General features: G+C 50.5%; 1 protein-coding gene across 1 annotated transcript; it reads right to left on the bottom strand.

Moving 5' to 3' along the window:
* Positions 1 to 15,136: 15,136 nt before the first annotated feature.
* LOC147096764 (prolactin-releasing peptide receptor-like) lies at positions 15,137 to 17,744 on the bottom strand. Its single transcript, XM_085973156.1, has one exon. It carries the CDS (start codon positions 17,680 to 17,682, stop codon positions 16,609 to 16,611), a length of 1,074 nt encoding a protein of 357 aa, XP_085829282.1. The 5' UTR covers positions 17,683 to 17,744; the 3' UTR covers positions 15,137 to 16,608.
* Positions 17,745 to 22,173: the final 4,429 nt, after the last annotated feature.

Raw genomic sequence — 22,173 nt, 5'->3', positions numbered from 1 at the left:
CTGTTCAGATAATAATCTGTCTCCCTGTTTTTGCCACCAAAGTGGATAACCTCGCATTTATCCACATTATACTGCATCTGCCATGCATCTGCCCAATCACCCAACCTGTCCAAATCATACTAGAGTTTCTCGGCATCCTCCTCACAGCACACCCGCCCACCCAGCTTTGTGTCGTCTGCAAACTTGGAGATGTTACATCTAGTTCCCTCGTCTAGATCATTAATATATATTTTCCCCGTCTTATGCAGAGAGATTGAGTAGACTAGGCCTATATTCTCTGGAGTTTAGAAGAATGAGAGGTGATCTCATTGAAACATATAAAATTCTTAGCAGGATTGACAGGGTAGATGCTGAGAGGCTGTTTCCCCCTGGCTGGAGAGTCTAGAACCAGGGGTCACAGTCTCAGGATGAGGGGTCGGCCGTTTAGGACTGAGATGAGGAGAAATTTCTTCACTCAGAGGGTGTTGAATCTTTGGAATTCTCTACCCCAGACGGCTGTGGGGATGCTCAGTGGTTGAGTGTATTCAAGGCTGAGATCGATAGATCTTTGTGCACTAAGGGAATCACGGATTAGGGGGATCGGGCAGGAAAATGGAGTTGATGTAGAGAATCAGCCACGATATTGAATGACGGAACAGGCTTGAAGGGCCATATGGTGGAGCAGGCTCGAGGGGCCGTGTGGCCTACTCCTGCTCCTATTTCTTATGTTCTTAGCCCAGGGGCGCTGAGAATTAGGATACCCAGCTTACGACTACTTCAGCTGAAATCAGGTTAACTTAGAGCAATCTCTGTGACTGAAGTTGGGCCTATTTTATTGGACCAAAGTGGCCTTGCCCCAGTGTCACCTGGCAAGAATCAGCAAGATGAGTGGCCCCTTTATGAGCACCAAACAAGTGGTCCAATTAAACCAAAAAAATGCTGAAAATAAAGCAACAAAACCAAAGGTAATCTCGCCAGCTAAATCAGTACGTTATAATCAGTGCCTATAAGACACTCTACACCCTGTGGTGCCAACCGGTCGTAGAAAGCCTCTAGCCTGCCGGCCCAAGAGAAGGACCACCGACTTGTTCCGCCCTTGCTCAGTGGCCAAAGATCAGGGGCCCAGGGCTGAAGTGCGGCCAGAAGGTTGAGGAGCACTGATGCGACAGCAAAATACTGCGGATGCTGGAAATCCGAAATAACAACCGAAAACGCTGGAAAAACTCAGCAGGCCAGGGCAGCATCCGTGGAGAGAGAAACAGGGTCAACGTTTCAGGTCTGTGACCCTTCGTCAGAACTGAGAAAAAAGCAGGAAATGGAAAGCAAGTTTAGGGGCTGGGAAAACGGGGGAGGGGATGAAAGAACAAAAGGGAAGGTCAGTGATAGGATAGAAAGCAGGAGAGGTTAAGAGACATTGAGAGACATTAAGAGATATTCAAGGCGAGAGGAGGTGGTAATGGGACAGGTTAAGGAACAAAGGATAAAACATGGAAACATAGAAGATAGGAGCAGGAGTAGGCCATTCGGCCCCTCGAGCCTGCTCCGCCATTTAATGAGATCATGGCTGATCATCCAAATTCAGTACCCTGTCCCTGCTTTCTCCCCATATCCCTTGATCCCTTTAGCCTTAAGAAATATATCTAACTCCTTCTTTAATATATTTAATGAATTGGCCTCTACTGCCTTCTGCGGTAGAGAATTCCACAGGTTCACCACTCTCTGGGTGAAGAAATTCCTCCTCATCTCAGTCCTAAATGGCTTACCCCTTATCCTTAGGCTCTAGATGAGGTGTGAATGGCGCTAGCAGAATGAAGGACAGCTGCCATGTGGGAGGGAAGAGAAAAAAAGGGGGGCCAAACAAAAGGTGTGGATAAAAAAAAAAGAAAATACATATATGTGATAGGGGCCGAGGTTATGATGTGAAATTGTTGAGGAGCAGCCTCTTCAGATACTGATTGAAGCTGGGATCCAACTGAGAGGAATGTAGGCCAAGACGCCAGGTGAGGTCCTCTCCTTTGAACGGTGCCTTGAGATCTTTAACCTCCAACTGAACAGGCAGATGGGACCTCAGGTTAGATGCCTCACGCTCTTTGGAAACTGCAGCGCAGCTCCCTCAGTGCTGGGCTGAAGCACCATCTTAGATTATGAGCTCTTGAGTGTTCGAAAAGGAAGAACGTAATAACAAACAAAAAATGGATACGGGGAAAGGGCAGGGAAATGGGATTGGACAGCTCCAGTTAAGGAGCTAGCACTGGCACCGGTTCGATGGGCCGAATGGCCCCTTTCCCTCCTGGAACTTCAATGATTCTAAGGGAATCAATGGGTAAAAAATTGAATTCTAATTTATAAAGCTCTTCAGTTCCCCCAGGACTATTGGGTTATTGGGTAAAGCCTCCAATAACAACAACAACTTGTAATTATATAGCACCTTTAGCGTTGTAAATCGTCCCAACGCGCTGCACAGAAATATTATAAGACAAAAATTTAGACACCGAGTCGCATAAGGATAAATTAGGGCAGGTGACCACAAGCTTGGTCAAAGAGTTAGGTTTTAAGGAGCATCGTAAAGGAGGAAAGAGAGGTAGCGAGGCGGAGAGGTTTAGGGAGGGAATTCCAGAGCTTAGGGCCCAGGCAACAGAAGGCACGGCCACCAATGGTGGAGCGATTATAATCAGGGATGCTCAAGAGGGCAGAATTGGAGGAGTGCAGATATCTCGGAGGGGGTTGTGGGGCTGGAGGAGATTACAGAGATAGGGAGAGGTGAGGAGGCCATGGAGCGATTTGAAAACAAGGATGAGAATTTTGAAATCGAGGCGTTGCTTAACCGGGAGCCAATGTAGGTCAGCGAGCACAGGGGGTGATGGGCGAACGGGACTCGGTGCGAGTTAGGACACGGGCAGCCGAGTTTTGGATGACCTCAAGTTTACGTAGGGTGGAATGTGGGAGGCCGGCCAGGAGTGCGTTGGAATAGTCAAGTCTAGAGGTAACAAAGGCATGAATGAGGGTTTCAGCAGCGGATGAGCTGAGTCAGGGGCGGAGACGGGCGATGTTACGAAGGTGGAAACAGGCGTTTTTTGTTATGCCGCGGACAGTCTTTCCACCATCTGTTATCCAGCCATGGGTTCCAGTTCATGATCACCGTCCAGGGAAGCCCCCCCCACCCCACCCCACCCGCTGTTGAAAAGAGCTTGCAGGCGGACATTGAGTCCAAACAGGATCGGACTCGGCGGTGATGCACACCAAGGCCAAAGAGCCCGCCGTTAGTTACAAGAGAACAGTTGAGTCCGGTGGAACCATGCCCCAAACAAGAGTCAGCACCTTCAGGAGAGGAGAGTGGGAACATTATAAGCGAGGATAGTGCAAAAAAAAAATTGTGATGGCCGACTCGAGACTTATGGTAACGAGTTCTGAATAATTTATGCTTCATTTTTCCAGGAAGGGATTAGTTGTTTAGCTTCACAGCGCAAATATTTATTGTGTAATATGTGTCCGAATGTTTTTTTTCTGTATGATGCCAAATATTGTGCATAGCAGGATAATAGTGCAACTCAAGGGACATCTTACTGCTCTCGACTGCTGTAAATCTCAGTCACAAGGAGGAAAGTTTTGCCGATTATAGTCGGAGAGTTTAGGAACGGGGAGATTGGCGAGTTCCACCTCGAGGCAGCAGACATCCATCGAAGACCAACCCTCTGCCCAGGAAACCTCTTGTTGCCAACCCCTCCAGGCCTGCCCTGGAGTCTCCAGGAATTGAAGGTTAATCGCCAGGACACTTCATTCTATTTTCTTTGAACGCTTTCGCTTATTAGTTGCTAAAGAAGTATTATTGGAGTTGGGGGGGGGAATAGACTGTTTGACTGACAGTCAAGGCCACCCAATTGAGTCGTGGAGACTCTGTCCGCTCTGCGATTGGCCGTGGGAAGGCGGGGCTCAGCGGGGATGGACGTGTCGGGCGACCAATGGCAGGAGTGTGGGCGGGGGCGGGGGCGTCACGTGATGCAGCCTCCAGGCATACATGCCGACCGGAGTGGGCAGCCCTCGCAGCACCTCTGCTGACTGCCGAATGGCGCGGGATTCAGGCCAGCGTCCTGTCCCTCCCGCTCAAGGAGGCATCCGGTGGGAAATAACAGTCGCTTCCCCTCACCTCCCCTGTCAGCATTCCGAAGGGACCACTCCCTCCGCGACACCCTGGTCCACTCCTCAATCACCCCCAACAGCCCTTCCCCTTCGCCTCGCACCTTCCCGTGCAAGCGCAGGAGATGCAACACCTGCCCTTTTACCTCCTCCCTTCCCACTGTCCAGGGCCCCAAACACCCCTTCCAGGTGAAACAGCGATTTACTTGTACTTCTTGCGATCTAGTATACTGTATTCGCTGCTCACGATGCGGTCTCCTCTACATTGGGGAGACCAAACGCAGATTGGGTGACCGCTTTGCGGAACACCTCCGTTCAGTCTGTAAGGGTGACCCTGAGCTTCCGGTCGCCTGTCACATTAATTCTCTGCTTCACTCCCACTCTGACCTCTCTGTCCGCGGCCTCTTGCATTGTTCCAATGAAGCTCTGCGTAAGCTCGAGGAACAGCACCTCATCTTTCGATTAGGCACTTTACAGCCTGCCGAACTCAACATTGAGTTCAACAATTTCAGACAATAATCCCTGCCCCCATTTTTCATGCTGTATTATTTTGCCATTCCCATTTGCAACATTTTATCTTTCCTGCCTCTTACATAAGCACAGTATATTATTTCAATTCCTTCCTCCCCTCCTAACCACCGCCCCCCCCCCTTGTCTCTGCACCCGCTTAATATCTGTTACATCTCCAGCTTTTTCCAGTTCTGATGAAGGGTCCCAGACCTGAAACGTTGACTCTATTTCTCTCTCCACCGATGCTGCCTGGCCTGCTGAGTATTTCCAGCATTTGCTGTTGTTATTTCAGATTTCCAGCATCCGCAGTATTTTGCTATTGTGGAAATAACAGTTATTCGGACGTGAGGGGTGGGTGGGACAAAATGAGAGAGAGAGAGAGAAAGAGAGTCCCGGGGATAGGTGCAAAAATGGGCACTGTTCCGCCAAGAATCGTGTGCAAATGCGCCAGCGAGTGTGGCATTGAGCCACCCGAACCAAGATGGTAGAGGGTTCAATCCCTGGTCTGTGTTGGGTAACTCGTTTCAGTCTGGGTGGCAGAATTGCTGCCCGGGGCTGGATAGGGGGGGCCAGGGGGTGGGTGGTTGGGGCGGGGGGTGCTGATATACAAAGATTCGCCAGGGATCCCACACCTGATCAACCATCCAGTGACTCCTGTTTGGAAGGAAAGTGCGAGAACATCGGGGGGAGGGGGGGAAATGCGATCGAGCTCAGCCACGATGCCCCCCACAGCCGAATACCCCAGAGAGGCTGACTGCCTAGTCTGGAGTGTCAAAGGACGGGCACTCGGTGGAGTGAGAGGGGGGCGACTGCTATGCAGAAAGTGTCAGGAGAGGAGTGGAGAAAATAAAAAATACGGGGTCCGCCTGCTTGGTTTGATGCAGTAAGAAGACTTGGAGTGGTTTGAGATTGTCTCGTTTTTGATATTGAATTGTGTATCAATACCGTAAATGCCATAGCTACAAGAGCAGGCCAGAGGCTGGGTATTCTGCGATGAGTGTCTCACCTCCTGACTCCCCAAAGCCTTTCCACCATCTACAAGGCACAAGTAAGGAGTGTGCTGGAATACTCTCCACTTGCCTGGACGAGTGCAGCTCCAACAACACTCAAGAAGCTCGACACCATCCAGGACAAAGCAGCCCGCTTGATTGGCACCCCATCCACCACCTTAAACATTCACTCCCTCCACCATTGGCGTACCGTGGCTGCAGTGTGTACCATCTACAAGATGCACTGCAGCAACTCGCCAAGGCTTCTTCAGCAGCACCTCCCAAACCCACGACCTCTTCCACCTAGAAGGACAAGGGCAGCAGGCGCACGGGGAACATCACCACCTCCAAGTTCCCCTCCAAGTCACACACCATCCTGACTTGGAAATATATCGGCCGTTCCCTCATCGTCGCTGGGTCACAATCCTGGAACTCTCTCCCTAACAGCACTGTGGGAGCACCTTCACCACACGGACTGCAGCGGTTCAAGAAGGCGGCTCACCACCACCTTCTCAAGGGCGACTAGGGATGGGCAATAAATGCCGGCCTTGCTAGCGACGCCCACATCCCGTGAATGAATTTAAAGCAAAATCCTCACTCCTCCCGGGACATACATGAGGCTCTCTGTTATTATTTCAGTGTGTTATGTATCATGGTGGTGGCTTGTTTTTTCATGGCTATCGAATGCATTTGTAGTGTGTCAGGCTCTCGTGTCATGTTGCCTTCAGGGTTCACTGTTTCAATAAAGACTTTTAAGATGGGACGTGCTCTCCGATGTGTTATTTCGCCATCCGTGCCGCCCCTTCCTGCGGCTCCACCGACCCGCCAGTGCTGCTCCAATAGACATCGCCCGCAGTGAGGGCGGGGCGGTGAGGGTCAAGGGTCGGACAAGCTAGGTAAGGTTCCCAGGTCCCATCACTAGCCCGCGTTGAGTTGCCTGATCTCTGGCCAGGGCAAAGGTCGGGATGGTGGGTGGGGAGGGGAGGGGTGCTACAGTTGGCCTCAGCGCCCTTCAGCTCGGGGATGGGTGGGAAGGGAAGAATAAAAAGCATCAGGTCCTGACCGTTATCCCAATGACCCCCCCGCCCATCATTGCTGGAAAGCGCGCGTTTCGTGGACGCCAGATGAAGGCAAGATCGGGCTCGGCCGCGATGCCTCAAGTGGTCGAACAGCCCGCTTGCCTCTCACTGTCTGGACTTGCGCATGGGGAGAGGCCACTGGGGTGAGGTATTGGAGCGCAGCCAGCCCCCCTGGAACCCGTAACCCAGCAAGAGCTTCAGGCGAGAAAACCGATCCCACACCACGGAGAATGGCTGAATCGGATAAGCCGCGAAGCAATTAAGTCCTCAACACTTGGCTGCGGATGCGCTCAACACTTGGAAAGTGTGGCAGGTGGAGTCTCTGGTGCAGTTTGGTTAGACCGCACTTAGAGTGCTCTGCTCAGCTCTGGTCCCCATATTGCAAAAAGGATATCAAGGCACGGGAGAAGGTGCAAAGGAGATTTACAAGAATGATACCAGAACTGAGAGGTTACACCCATCAGGAAAGATTGAACAGGCTGGGGCTCTTTTCTTTAGAAAGAAAAGGCTGAGCGGTGACCTGATAGAGGTCTTTAAGATTATGAAGGGGGTTCGATAGGGTAGACGTAGAGAAGATGTTTCCACTTGTGGGGGAGACCAGTACTAGGGGCCATCGATATAAGATGGTCACTAATAAATCCAATAGGGAATTGAGGAGAAACTTCTTTACCCAGAGAGTGGTGAGAATGTGCAGCTCGCTACCACAGGGAGTGGTTGAGGCAAATAGTGTAGATGCATTTAAGGGGAAGCTGGATAAACACATGAGGGAGAAAGGAATAGAAAATTAAGCTGATGGTTTTTAAAAAAAATTTGTTCATGGGATCAGGGCACCGCTGGCAAGGCCAGCATTTATTGCCCATCCCTAATTGCCCTTGAGAAGGTGGTGGTGAGCCGCCTTCTTGAATCGCTGCAGTCCGTGTGGTGAAGGTGCTCCCACAGTGCTGTTAGGGAGGGAGTTCCAGGATTTTGACCCAGCGACGATGAAGGAACGGCCAATATATTTCCAAGTCAGGATGGTGTGTGACTTGGAGGGGAACTTGGAGGTGGTGATGGGGTGAGATGAAGAGGGGTGGGAGGAGGCTGGTGTGGAGCATAAACACCGGCAGGGACCAGTTGGGCCGAATGGCCTGTTTCTGTGCTGTAAGTACTATGTAATAGTTAACAGATTCTGAATGAGAAAACCCAGTGACAAAAATAGCTCAAAACTAAACTTCGGATCAAATCTTCGCACCCCGCCCCAACTCGCCCCCCTGACCTTTCCACCAGCGACATGAAACAATTGTCGGACACTCTTCACTTAGCTTCAACCACGAGCCCGCAGCACGCGATCGCCTCAAAACTCAAGTCACAGTCCGTCCCGTCTATCCGTGTCTTTCAGCCAAACTTATTCAGCTTTCTCATAAAGCTGTTTAAAAAAGAACAGAAAAAGTTGTCAAAGGGTCACCCAGGGGGCTTCCAGAGAATCTGTTAGTAGAGTCGCTTCGAGCGTTCCTTGCCAGCAGAACCTTTCAGCTGTCATCCCACGGGTGTCTGTTTCTCATTTGTTTTCCCAGGTCCCAAACCGTGAGACGCTGCCAGCCTCCCATCTCCCACGGGTACGCTGTGGCCGCGCAGTCACGCCGTGCCTGTGCCATAAGCGGAGTGGCTCATGTATCCCCTCGTTCCCCCTTCCTATTTATCCGTTACCCCCCAAACTCCCCCCTCGACAGCTCACCCGCCTGACCGTTCTTTGCCCATGAGAGCAGGCGGGGAGCGGGAGGGGTGGGATATTCGACTGTGTGGGCATCGTATCCAAGTCCAAACCGATCTTTATTCACCTCCCCCCCTCCGCCCCCCCCCCCCCCCTCCGGCAAGGCTCAGTTGATAGTGTAGTGTATGTACCTTTAAGGGGGAGAACTACTTTTTACAGCTCCTGTATCCTGTAGTACCGGCAGTGACCACACCTGTATATAAGCCCTGAGTGGCGCTCTGTACAGTCAGTTGCAGTTTGAACTTCATCCAGTAAACACCTGTTGATCGTTCCCTGCAGTCTTTGTCTGATTATTGAAAGGACACACCATTAAGATACCCGGATCTAACAGATAGCGCCCTCACCACTGAGTCAGAAGATCGTGGGTTCGAGTCCCACCCCAGAGACTTGAGCACAAAAATCCAGGCCGACACTCCCAGTGCCAGTGCTGAGGGAGTGCCGCACTGTCGGAGGTGCCGTCTTTCGGATGAGACATTAAACCGAGGCCCCGTCTGCTCTCTCTCAGGTGGATGTGAAAAACCCTACGGCCACTATTTTGAAGAAGAGCAGGGGGAGTTCTCCCCGGTGTCCTGGGGCCAATATTTATCTCTCGATCAACATCATTAAAAACAGATGATCTGGTCAATGTCACATTGCTGTTTGTGGGAGCTTGCTGTGCGCAAATTGGCTGCCGCGTTTCCCTACATTACAACAGTGACTCCACTTCAAAAAAAGTACTTCATTGGCTGAAAGGACAGCGGAAGCAGATTCAACAGTAACTTTCAAAAGGGGAATTGGATAAATGCTTAAAAAGGAAATATTTCCAAGGCTACGAGGAAAGAGCAGGGCTGGGGAGTGGGGACGAATTGGAGAGCTCTTTCAAAGAGCCGGCACAGGCACGACGGGCCGAATGGCCTCCTTCTGCGTGGTGTGACTCCTAATGGGTTCAAAATGCAACTTGGTGCTTTATCAGCTCTTTCAATCTCGCCGGCTCAGTCGCCTCCAAAAATAATTTAAAATAAATTGTGAATCTTATTTTTTTTTTAAAAAGAGGACAATGCATGCGCTGGAGCATGGAAGCTTCCAGCAAGTGATTTGTTTTACTCCTGAGTAAATAATTGGACTTTTGCTTGGGTTGCCATGGTAACCGTGCGTGTTGTTCTCATCCCGGGGATGGGCCATAGAGCGGCAACAATCGACACGCCAAGGTTGGGGGGGGCGCAGTGAGAGCGTCCTCCGACAAGAGGTTGGCACCCTGGCCCATAGCCGAACGCCAGCTTTTCCTTTTAAGTGTCTGATTGCGGGGGGTGGGGGGGGCGGAGAGGGAAGGCGGCTGTGAGTCAGACCGAGTGCCGAATTCCCGGCCTCTCACCCACTGATGCGAACACTTGAAGCTCCACCCGGCGAATAGTTTAAGACCAGGCAGTCCGGTGGCTTCTAACAGGACTAGACAGACTCGATGCAGGAAGGATGTTCCCGATGGCCGGGGAGTCCAGAACCAGGGGTCACAGTCTAAGGATAAGGGGTAAGCCATTTAGGACTGAGATGAGGAGGAATTTCTTCACCCAGAGAGTGGTGAACCTGTGGAATTCTCTACCACAGAAGGCAGTGGAGGCCAATTCATTAAATATATTCAAGAAGGAGTTGGATATATTTCTTAAGGCTAAAGGGATCAAGGGATATGGGGAGAAAGCAGGGACAGGGTACTGAATTTGGATGATCAGCCATGATCTCATTGAATGGCGGAGCAGGCTCGAGGGGCCGAATGGCCTACTCCTGCTCCTATCTTCTATGTTTCTATGTTTCTCACGGGGGTGGTGGGGGGGGGCAATGCACCGCCCAGCGTGTTACTGAGCCAGGAACGCCAGCGAGGTCCCAGGCTCCAGCCCTGCTCTCTGCTGAGCTCATCAATGTGGCAATAAGGCAACTACAACTGGACTCAGCGACCCTGAAAAGAAAGAACATGCATTTCTATAGCGCCTTTCACCACCCCAGGATGTCCCAAAGCGCTTTACAGCCAATGAAGTGTAGTCAATTTGCGCACAGCAAGCTCCCACAAACAGCAACGTGATAATGTCCAGATAATCTGTTTTTGTGATGTTGATTGGGGGATAAATATTGGCCCCAGGACACCGGGGAGAACTCCCCCCTGCTCTTCTTCGAAACAGTGGCCGTAGGATCTTTTACATCCACCCGAGAGAGGAGACGGGGCCTCGGTTTAACGTCTCATCCGAAAGACGGCACCTCCGACAGTGCAGCACTCCCTCAGCGCTGCACTGGGAGCGTCAGCCTAGATTTTGTGCTCAAGTCTTGTAGGAGTGGGACTCGAACCCACGACCTATCTGACTCAGTGGCGAGGGTGCTGCCCACTGAGCCAGGGGAGATAACTGTGCCGACTTATCTGATCTGAGCTGGGGGGAAGGAGCGCCCCATCGAGACGACTACAATACCCTTTGGAATATCGAGAAGGGGGCGGGGGGTGGGGTGGAGAATCAGCCAGGGTATCCCAGTGATCCCTGCTTGGAACGTGCACATGCGTGGATGTCGAGGCGAGGGGCGGGCGGAGTCAGGCTCGGCTGTGATGCACCCCGTGGTTGAACAGCCTGCCAATACTCGCTTCCACTCACCTGTAGCCAGTCGAGTGCGACACCGAGGGGTGACGCCACCTGTGCGGTCATAGCCAAGCAAGGAGATGAACTAGCAGGGGAAGAAGAATATTCTGCTTGTTTTATCCATGCGATTTTTTAATTAATGTCGAGCACTCAATACATTTCCCATCGCCCCCCCCCATGAATAACTGTAAACTCATTGTAAATTAGGTCACCAGCGCTTCAGAAACAGTGTAAATATTTGCAATATCTTTCCGTAAATATTGCATAACTCGTGTGTGCGTGTGTTGTGGGCAGAAGGTTAAACTGAATTAAACTTGGCTGTGAGTGTGGTTTTAACAGAAGTCATCTCAAGTGGGGCGAGTTGCCGATTTTGCCCCCAGTAGATCTTACAGAGCTGATGTCCCGTTCACCCATCACCCCCCCGACCCCGTCCCGCCTCCCCTGTGCTCGCTGACCTACATTGGCTCTCGTTCGGGCAACGCCTCGATTTAAAAATTCTCAATCTTGCGTTCAAATCTCTCCACGGCCTCGCCCACCGCCTCCCTATCTCTGTAACCCCCTCCAGCCCCATGACCCTCCGAGATCTCTGCGCTCCTCCAATTCCGTCCACTTGCGCATCCCCGGTTTTCATCGCTCCACCATTGGTGGCTGTGTCTTCAGCTGCTGAGGCCCCAAGCTCTGGAATTTCCTTCCTATACCAAATCTACCAAGCTTTTGGTCACCTGTCCTCATATCTCCTTATGTCAGTGGGTAGCACTCTCGCCTCTGAGTCAGAAGGTTGTGAGTTCGAGTCCCACTCCAGAGACTTGAGCACAAAAATCTAGGCCGACACTCCCAGTGCAGTGCTGAAGGAATGCTACACTGTCTGAAGTGCTGTCTTTTGGATGAGACATTAAACCAACGTCCTGTCTGTTCTCTTAGGTGGATGTAAAAGATCCCATGGCACTAGCTCGAAGAAGAGTAGGGGAGATATCCCTGGTGTCCTAGCCAATCAATCCCTCAGTCAAAAAAACAGATGATCGGGTCATTACCACATTGCTGTTTGTGGGAGCTTGCTGTGCGCAAATTGGCTGCTGCGTTTCCCACATTACAACAGTGTATTTCATTGGCTGTAAAGCTCTTTGGGACGTCTGGTGGTTGTGAAAGGCGCTATAGAAATGCAAGTCTTTCCTTCTGTGGCTCGGTGTCAAATTTTGTTTGATAATCGCTCCTGTGCAGCGCCTTGGGATGTTTTACTATGTTAAAGGCGCTGTATAAATACAAGTTGTTGTTGTTGTTGATGGGTTTTGCCCTGATCACTGGGTGGTTCTGAGCCACACGAGCCAGTGAAAGAGAGGTCGTCGAGTGCTGTGGTTTTCAGGCCATTCTGCGCAAGGGACCGCACCCCCCATCCTCCAGCTCCCCAGCCCCTGAAAACACTAGCACCCTCCTGGGACCCCTGGAAAATATTGATATGCCTTTGTGAACCCCCCCTGACCAAACATCTGAGATACAGTGTCAGCTACTTGAACAAACTTGCATTTATCTAGCGCCTTTCCTCAGGTCGTCCCAAAATGCTTTACAGCCAATTAAGTACTTTTTGAAGTGTTGTAATGCAGGAAACGCGGCAGCCAATCTGCGCACAGCCAGCTCCCACAAACAGCAATGTGATAATGACCAGATCATCTGTTTTAGTGATGTTGATTGAGGGATAAATATTGGCCAGGACACCGGGGAGAACTCCCCCTGCTCTTCTTCAAACTAGTTCCATGGGCCACTTGGTGAGATACAGGAGAAGAACCAATAGCCATGGTCACTTGGGTCAGATCCAGGAGACTAACCAATGCCCATGGCCACCTGAGTGAGATACAGAAAGGCGGGCAGTGCCCGTGAGACTGGAACCCAATGAGAAGTTGGGCCTTTAGGGGATGCGAAGTGACAACAGAGAAAAAATGTAAAAGCTTTCTAAAAAATGACTAAGTGACTGATTTAATGCGGCGGAGATTTATAAATGGCTGGTTTATTTGTCACTTTTATCAAATTCCTGCTCCAAGACAAATCTTGGTGTCGACATATCATATCTTGGCAAACAAATTGTACATTTCTTGGCTCATTATCCTTCCTTGGCGAGGCTCACGGAGCTGATGATGATTGAAGGATCCACTTATTTTCTCCCCGCTATCTCTATTTTCTCTCTGTCCCCTCCGCGGTTGGCTTCTTGCCTTATTAACCCCTTGGTCAGTATGCTGCTGCAAACCAACCCGGGTACATCTCATCGATGGATGCTGCCCTTCCCTCCCCACTTGCCTCCAAGCCTAAAGGGCGAGGAAAGTCCAGGCTGGAGTGCTTTTTATCGAAGTCCATCTCTGAGATCTGTGTCCAAAAATATGTTCTGGATATTCAGAATGGGACCGGGGCTGAAAGGGTTATATTATGAGGACAGGTTGCATAGTCTAGGCTTGTATTCCCTTGAGTATAGAACACTAAGAGGGGGATCCGATTGAGGTTTTTAAGATGATTAAAAGATTAGATAGGGTAGTTAGGGAGGAACTATTTCCTCTGGTGGGTGTAGTCCAGGACAAGGGGGCGTAACCTTAAAATTAGAACTAGGCCGTCCAGGGGTGATGTCAGGCAGTACTTCTTTGCAGAAAGGATAGTGGAAATCTGGAACTATCTCTCCCAAAAGGCTGTGGATGCTGGTGAACAATTGGGGCTTTCAAGACTGTGATCGATAGATTTTTGTTAGGTAAGGAGCCAAGGCAGGCAGATGGAGTTGAGATACAGGTCAGCCATGGTCTCATTGAATGGCGGAACAGGCTCGAGGGGCTGAATGGCCTCCTCCGGTTCCTATGTTCCTAGAGGTGGAGATCTGCCATTTCTGGCCAGCTCCTCGCAAGGCTCCTCCAACGATGCCCTGGTCAGAAGTTACCACCCGTGACATGAAGAACTTTTAACAGAGGCTGCAACGCCAGACGTGCCTGGGAGACTTTCTGCCAGCTCTGGATCAGTTTCTAGTGCTGGCTCAAAGCTGCAAAGCCTGGAGCAAAGCAGATCCAAAATGGCTGGCGTCCATGGGTCCAGCATAGTCAGTGTTTTTGTAAAGAAAAAACAGCAACAAGTCTACGATATGCTAAAAGTCTTGGGTATAGAATGCACTTCTTGTAAGCATCACACACACTTCCTGTCACAATTTACACTGTCACACCCACTTCCTGTCACAATCTGCACTGTCACACTCACTTCCTGTCACACTTTACATTGCCACACCCACGTCCTGTCACAATTTGCACTGTCTCACTCACTTCTTGCCACACTTTACATTGTCACACCCACTTCCTGTCAAAATTTACACTGTCACACTCACTTCCTGTCACAATCTACACTGTCACACTCACTGCCTGTCACACATTACATTGTCACACCCACTTCCTGTCACAATCTACATTGTCATACCCACTTCCTGTCACAATTCACACTGTCACACCCACTTCCTGTCACAATCTACACTGTACACTCACTTCCTGCCCCGCTTTACATTGCCACGCCCGCTCCCTGTCACAATTCACACTGTCACACTCACTTCCTGTCACAATGTACACTTTCACACTCACTTCCTGCCACACTTGCGTGTATCCCCTCACCATGAGCAATGCCACGGGAGATCTGCTACTATTTTTATAATCCCGTCATGGTTACATCAACACTGGGGGAGGGGGGGCAGAATTTGCATAAAACATACTTCTTCTCGACATCACCTTCAAGTGATGTGTGAGGGCGGCAGAATCTCTTGCCCCTTCTATCCTCAGCCCACAGGGTAATCTGGCAAAGGAGAGTACCCTCACTCTATCGAGTCACAAGACAGCCCCTTAAGCTGAAGGTTTCTTCACCACCCTGTTCTTCTATATATCTGTTATTTTATGCAAGGTATTTCTTCAGCTATTTTTAAACCTCATGTTTATCTTTTGTTAATGCTGCAGTGTTATCTATTTCATAAACTATCAGAAATGATTCATTCAGTCAGACGCTGTGCTGGCTGGCAGCATTCAAAAGGTTCTCTTGGACTTGTCAGTGAGAAGCTGACAGCGTCCTTATGATGAGATAGTCCCATTGGACAAGAGGAGGGAGCGGCCCACAGAGGGGAGGAGGGCGAGAATGCAAAGAGCATGTAGACGAGAAGCAGGAAGAAAAACTTGTATTATTCTGACAGAATTAATGTCCAGACACTTCTGCAATGGCTCAATGAGTACACTGCCTGATGGGAAACACAGGGACCGGGAAAGACCCACGTTCACCCTCGGTCTGCATCGAGTCAACTGATCTCAGTTGAGGCAGCAGTTAGAGCATAGTGGTTGGCCTCTTCGCCTCTGACTAAAGGAGGGGAAAGATTCACACTTGTAACTGTGCAGTCGAACAGGCAAATCTGTCATGAACAAACAGCAAAGCTTCCTAGAACTCTATACACTGTACATCTGAATGGTAGACCTTATTGAACCAACTCAATGGTAGACCTTATTGAACCAACTCAATGGTAGACCTTATTGAACCAACTCAATGGTCGACCTTATTGAACCATCTCAATGGTCGACCTTATTGAACCATCTCAATGGTCGACCTTATTGAACCATCTCAATGGTAGACCTTATTGATCCATCTCATGTGTAGACCGTATTGAACCATCTCAAGGATAGACCTTATTGAACCATCTCAATGGTAGACCTTATTGATCCATCTCATGTGTAGACCGTATTGAACCATCTCAAGGATAGCCCCTACGAAATGAGACAGCACAAAGCATGAATAGTAGCCAGCAGTGGCCCATGGGAATGCCGTCTAGCATGCAACATTGCCCATAATATAACCCAGGGTCATTTCACAAGATTACAAGATAGTAATGGATGAGGAAAGCCATTTGTCCCATCTTAATTATCCATCTATAACAGCCCCAAATGCCCCCCACTGCTGTATCTAGTTATTTCATAAATGAGTCCAGGGTTTCTGCCTCTGCCACCGACCCAGAGTCCGTTCCAAGGGTTGACCACTCTCTGTGTGCGAGGGAGAACCTCCTGGTATCAGTCCTCAATATAATTTTACTAGTTTGAACCTGTGTCTCCCTTATCCTACTTCCCCAATGTTTCCTCTTCTCTCCTGAAGGTGCAGAGTCATCACTGGTACAGTTCCCCGGGCATCAGCCGTTCTCCGCTACCTCATCGGCATTCTAGACGCGCGAGTCCAAGGCAATGAGTGTCAGTCGGCTCTTTTACCATGGAGTGCATCACAGCCAAATGAAGTCTTTTCTTCGCCCCAATATCCGCACACGTGGCCTTTCCAGCAAGAGTCTCTGGGCAGCGATTGGGAGTGAGAACGTTTGACTGATTCTTTCTCGTCTCTAGCCCAGGATCTTTGAGGACACCTTCTCTTCCCTCTCCCAGCAAAGGTCAGCAGGGACCAAACCTGGGAGCTTATGGTTAGTGCGACTTAGTACCATGCGAGACATGGCGTTGACCCCACGGGGGGCATTGTAGTGTGTAGCAATTAACGATTCTACACCGAGTATCAATCTCAAAATTCAATCTCAAAATTCAACATGAGCCCAAAGTTCATCGGCTGCAAGGGCGGTTGCCCATCTCCGGTTTCAGAAAGTCAGCTGCCACGGTGTGTGGCGGGGATGAGATGCTGGACATGAAGCTGCTGTTCCTCTTCCGATGTTGGACGTAGCCTCTGAGGTGGAGCCTGAACTTCTGGTGGAGCGAGGCATAGATGAAGGGGTTGTAGCACGAGGAGCTCATCGCCAGCCAGTGGCAGGACAGATGGAGGACCTTAATGTATTTGTAGTTGAGGATGGTTAGGTCAACGTCCGCGTCAATGATCAGGTTCAGGATCTGCAGGGGCAACCAGCAGATGGCAAAGACCAGAACAGAGATGACTAACAGGATGAAGGTCTTTCTTTTGCCCTTGCTCCATCTGATGTGATTCCTCCCAGCCTCCCCCAGTGCATTTCTTTTCTTGAGATGGATGGTGATAGCACAGTAGGAGATGGTCACGGCAGATAATGGGACCATGTAGGACAGTAGAAGGATGATGCAGGAGTAGGCTAGCCTTTCTTGCTCTAAGCTTGGCCAAGACTCGCCACAAGCTTTGAAATCAACCACACTGAGCTCCTGGTACCTGGTGTGTATGGTGGCCGGGCTTGCCAGGGCAAGAGCGATGACCCATATAGCGGTTATGATGAGGCCAAACCAATGGAGGGTTATTCGTTGGTGGATGGGGTAGGCCACCACCACGTACCTGTCCACCGCGATGGCCGTCAGCGAGAGGATGGAGACGTAGACCGTGGCGGACTGCATGAGCGAGACAAAGTGGCACATGAACCTCCCAAAGAGCCACCCCCGCAACTCAAAGGCGTAGGACAGGGTCAGGGGGACACAGGTCAGACACATGAGGAGATCGGCGACCGAGAGGTTGCCGATGAACAGGTTGGTGGCGTTGTGGAGCTTCTTGTCCAGCATAATGCAGCCAATCAGGAAGATGTTGCCCACGCAGGCCACGGCCACCAGGGCGCAGTAGAGCAGGATGAAGAAGGATTTGTAGTGTTGGAGCAGATCAGTGTCGGGAAAGTTAATCAGAGAACTGCCATTGAGGAAGCTGCTGTTGGCCACGGTCTCTGTTTCCATAATTACTTGCACATCAGCCTTCAATATTCACCCTTTAAATAAAACACAACACTTTATGATCATAGAATCATAGAATGATACAGCACAGAAGAAGGCCATTTGGCCCATCATGCCTGTGCCTGATGTTTGAAACAACAATAACATCTTGCATTTATATAGCGCCTTTAACATAGTAAAATGTTCCCCAGGCGCTTCACAGGAGCATTTTCAGACAGAATTTGACACCGAGCCACATAAGGAGGCAGGTGACCAAAAGCTTGGTCAAAGAGGTCGGTTTTAAGAAGCGTCTTAAAGGAGGAGAGAGAGGCGGAGAGGTTTAGGGAGGGAATTCCAGAGCTTAGGGCCCAGGCAGCTGAAGGCACGGCCGCCAATGGTGGAGCGATTAAAATCAGGGATGCTCAAGAGGGCAGAATTAGTGGGGCGCAGAGATCTCGGAGTGTTGTGGGGCTGGAGGAGGTTACAGAGATAGGGAGGGGGTGGGGCCATGGAGAGATTTGAAAACAAGGATGAGAATTTTAAAATCGAGGCGTTGCTTAACCAGGAGCCAATGTAGGTCAGCAAGCACAAGGGTGATGGGTGAACGGGGAAAAGCTATCCAATTAGTCCCATTCTCCTGCCCTTTCCCTATAGCCCTGCAAATTTCCCCCCTTCCCCTGATAATAAGCATTCCATTTGGCCGCTAATGGGGTAATAATGAGTTGCTGACACACTGATATCATCTCTCTCTCCACCTCCCTGCCAGTCCCATTTTTTATCTCCCTTATTTTCTCTTACCACCTCCACCCTGCAGTTCCCTGGTTGATAGTCCCGACAGGTAACCACCTCCCAAACCTCGGCCATTGCCGCTCTACCATGACTGCCCTGGTGTTGGAGCCTCAACCATTCACCATATTCATTAACGACTTTAGATAATGGGACAGAAAGCCACATGTCTAAGTTTGCCGATGACACAAATATAGGCGGGCATTGTAAGCAGTGTAGAAAGACTTGCATTTCTATAGCGCCTTTCACAACCTCAGGACGTCCCAAAGCGCTTTACAGCCAATGAGATACTTTTGGAGTGTGGTCACTGTTGTAATGTGGGAAACACGGCAGCCAATTTGCGCACAGCAAGCTCCCACAAACAGCAATGCGATAATGACCAGATAATCTGTTTTTAGTGATGTTGATTGAGGGATAAATATTGACCAGGACACCAGGGATAATTCCCCTGCTCTTCTTCGAAATAGTGCCATGGGGATCTTTTACGTCCACCTGAGAGAGCAGATGGGGGCCTCGGTTTAACATCTCATCCAAAAGACAGCACCTCCAACAGTGCAGCGCTCCCTCAGTTCTACACTGGAGTGTCAGCCTAGATTTATGTGCTCAAGTCCCTGGAGTGGGACTATGACCCCACAAACCTTCTGACTCAGAGGCGAGGGTGCTGCCCACTGAGCTACAGCTGACACTCTAGATCAAAGCATAAAATTACAAAGAGATATCAATAGATTAAGCGAATGGGCAAAATTGTGGCAAATGGATTTCAATGTAAGCAAATGTGAGGTCATCCATTTTGGACCTAAAATGGATAGAACAGAGTACTTTCTAAATGGTTAAAAAGCTAAAAACAGTGGAGGTCCAAAGAGACTTGGGGGTCCAGGTAGATAGATCATTAAAATGTCATGAACAGGTACAGAAAATAATCAAAAAGGCTAATGGAATGCTGGCCTTTATATCTAGAGGACTAGAATACCAGGGGGTAGAAGTTATGCTGCAGCTGTACAAAACCCTGGTTAGACCACACCTGGAGCACTGGGAGCAGTTCTGGGCACCACACCTTAGGAAGGATATACGCCTTGGAGGGAGTGCAGCGTAGGTTTACCAGAATGATACCCGGACTTCAGGGGTTAAGTTACGAGGATTACACAAACTAGGGTTGTATTCCCTGGAATTTAGAAGGTTAAGGGGTGATCTGATCGAAGTTTTCAGGATATTAAGGGGAATGGAGAGAGTAGATAGAGAGAAACTATTTCTGCTGGTTGGGGAGTCTAGAACGAGGGGGCATAGTCTAAAAATTAGAGTGAAATTAAGAAACACTTCTACACACAACGAGTGGCAGAAGTTTGGAACTCTCTTCCGCAAACGGCAATTGATGCTGGGCCAATTGTTAATTTTAAATCTGAGATTGATAGGTTTTTTGTTAACCAAAGGTATTAAGGGATATGGGCCAAAGGCGGGTAGATGGAGCTAGGTCGCAGATCAGCCATGATCTCATTGAATGGCGGAGCAGGCTCCTCCTGTGCCTAGGAGCTACAAAGACCCAGGTTGAATCGCCTGCTACTAAACAGAGGTACTTTCTATATAACAGAAACCATTTCTTTAGATTGTGGGGTTTCGGAGTAGGGTTCCCCAGAGAGTTATAGGCCCAACAAGGAGCCAGCGATTCGGGAGATGAGTAAGTTGTGGGTGAGGGAGGGGTCCTGTGAGCTGGTCTCATTTCTTCCACTGAAGGTATAGATTTAACAGCGGGAAAGAAAAGGTGAAACTATAAAATGAAAAATAAAAGTGATGCAGAATAAGAAGTGCAAACAGTACAGGAGAAACAAATAAATAAAACCTCCCAGTGTCTTTCTTCAGGTTTTGGGTTCTGGTTTTAAGTTTCTTTGTTTAGTCCTGTGGTAGGGCGAGTTTCTTCTAATCAAAGATCACAATTATTTATGGGGGAAAAATTTGGTTGCTTTGCGACTCCCGTTAGTGCCCTAAGAAGGCGCGGCACCGCCGACGCCTCCCGCGAAATTCAGCAGTGGCGGGAACCGTTAGCGCCCTGCGGCGCTGTGACACCGGCGATGACGTCATCGGCATGCGTATCGCCTCTCTTGCGCCCCGGCCACGATTTCCGGGAGTGCTCCCTGACTTACCGCCAGACACTATGTCCGACGGGGTCGGGGGGGGGGGTGCGTACCTGCGGCCGGGGCGGCGCTAATTAAAGGCGAGGTGCCGGGCGGCCATTTTTGTTGCTGGCCGCCTGCCAGCACCTGCCTTCGCTGCCGTCCCCGGCCTCCTGACCCGCGCCCCCCACGGAGTGCCGGCTGTGCTCCGTGAGCCCGGCACTTCTCCTGAGTGCCGGGCTCTATTGCCGGCACTCCCGATCCCCGGGGGCCCAGCTGGGCCTCGGGTCGCGCTGCGCCAGGCCCCTCACCTTTAAGAAGGGGAGGAAGGCCTGCAATACCGCGGCGCGACGTGCCACAGCGCGTGGCACTGCCGCACGTAGCGCCGCAATATTCCCTCGCAGCGCCCCAAGAGGGTGGCGGGGCGTTTCCAGTATCGGCCCGTTTCCCACTTGCAGCACGACCGATGAATTTCGGCCACGGGGGCGGTAATTTTTTTCTAGGGCGCTAAAAGTAGCGCACCGGCGAAGTTAGCGCCCCCGAAGGAGGGCGCGACTCAATTTCCCCCCCCCCTATATCTTTCATGCAGGGTTATCGCAAACCCCACCTGTTGCCAAGCTCCCGGGCGTTTCCTGTCGGTGAGCAGAGGCAGATTTGAAAAAGTCCGGACCGATGCGTTGCCCGGGTCTTTTAAAGAGAGACACAGTTTATCGGGCAGCTCCCGTGGCCGTTCAGATCTCTGACAGAAATCATTCCTTTAGTTTGCCGGTGGCGGGGAGGGGGGGAGGGGGTTCAGAGTGGGGGCCGCCCAGACCACCGAGGGTACAAGAGGGGTTCCCCCAGGGGGGGGTCTGCGTGACAATCGCAGGGGGGCGGGGGTTTGCAGGGTGGGAGGTGTCTCCGAGAACACTAAATCTACAATTGCTGGCGCACCAGCACATTATTTCTAGTGCAGTATATTTAATAAAGAAATGTTTACCGCAGTGATATTAAACAGAGGATCTTTCTTTAGACTCCAGGTTGTCAAACAAAGGACAGTGGAAACCTGGAGCACTCTCCCCCCAAAAAGCTGTTGCATCTAGGGGGGGGGGGGGGGGTGCGGCGGGAGGGAGTCAACTGAAAATTCCAAACTGAGCTTTTTGTCGGGCAAAGGTATTAAGGGTTATGGAACCAAGGCAGGCGGACGGAGCTGAGGTACAGAACCGCCATGGCGGAACAGGCTCGAGGGGCTGAATGGCCTCCTCCTGCTCCTGTGTTCCTAAACTGGGGGGGGGGGGTGGTCCCTGGTCTAAAGGCAGTCTCCACACCCCACCCTCCCCTCCCCCCCCACCCCACCCCACCCCACTCTGAGAAGTTTGACAGCCACTGGATTGGATCTTGCTCTGCAATAACCCGTAGCGAGCAGCTGCCCCTCACGGTAACACGGAGCTTCGCTTAAAATAAGAAATACTCTTGACGGCAGCGTCAGCCCCTTCTAAATCGGAATGGCGCACCCTTCGCTCCGAACTGATTACCTTCGGTTCAGATGTGAATTTGCAGGATTTATGACAAGCTGGATTGAAACATAAAGAATGATTTGACCAGAGACTCACCTCTGAATCTCCTGGTGATGGGCAGTTGTTGC

Source organism: Somniosus microcephalus, chromosome 34, assembly GCF_052327205.1.
Source record: "Somniosus microcephalus isolate GS21.2 chromosome 34, FLI_Smic_1.0, whole genome shotgun sequence".
Lineage (NCBI taxonomy): Eukaryota > Metazoa > Chordata > Chondrichthyes > Squaliformes > Somniosidae > Somniosus > Somniosus microcephalus.
This window is presented reverse-complemented; position numbering and strand designations above follow the sequence as displayed.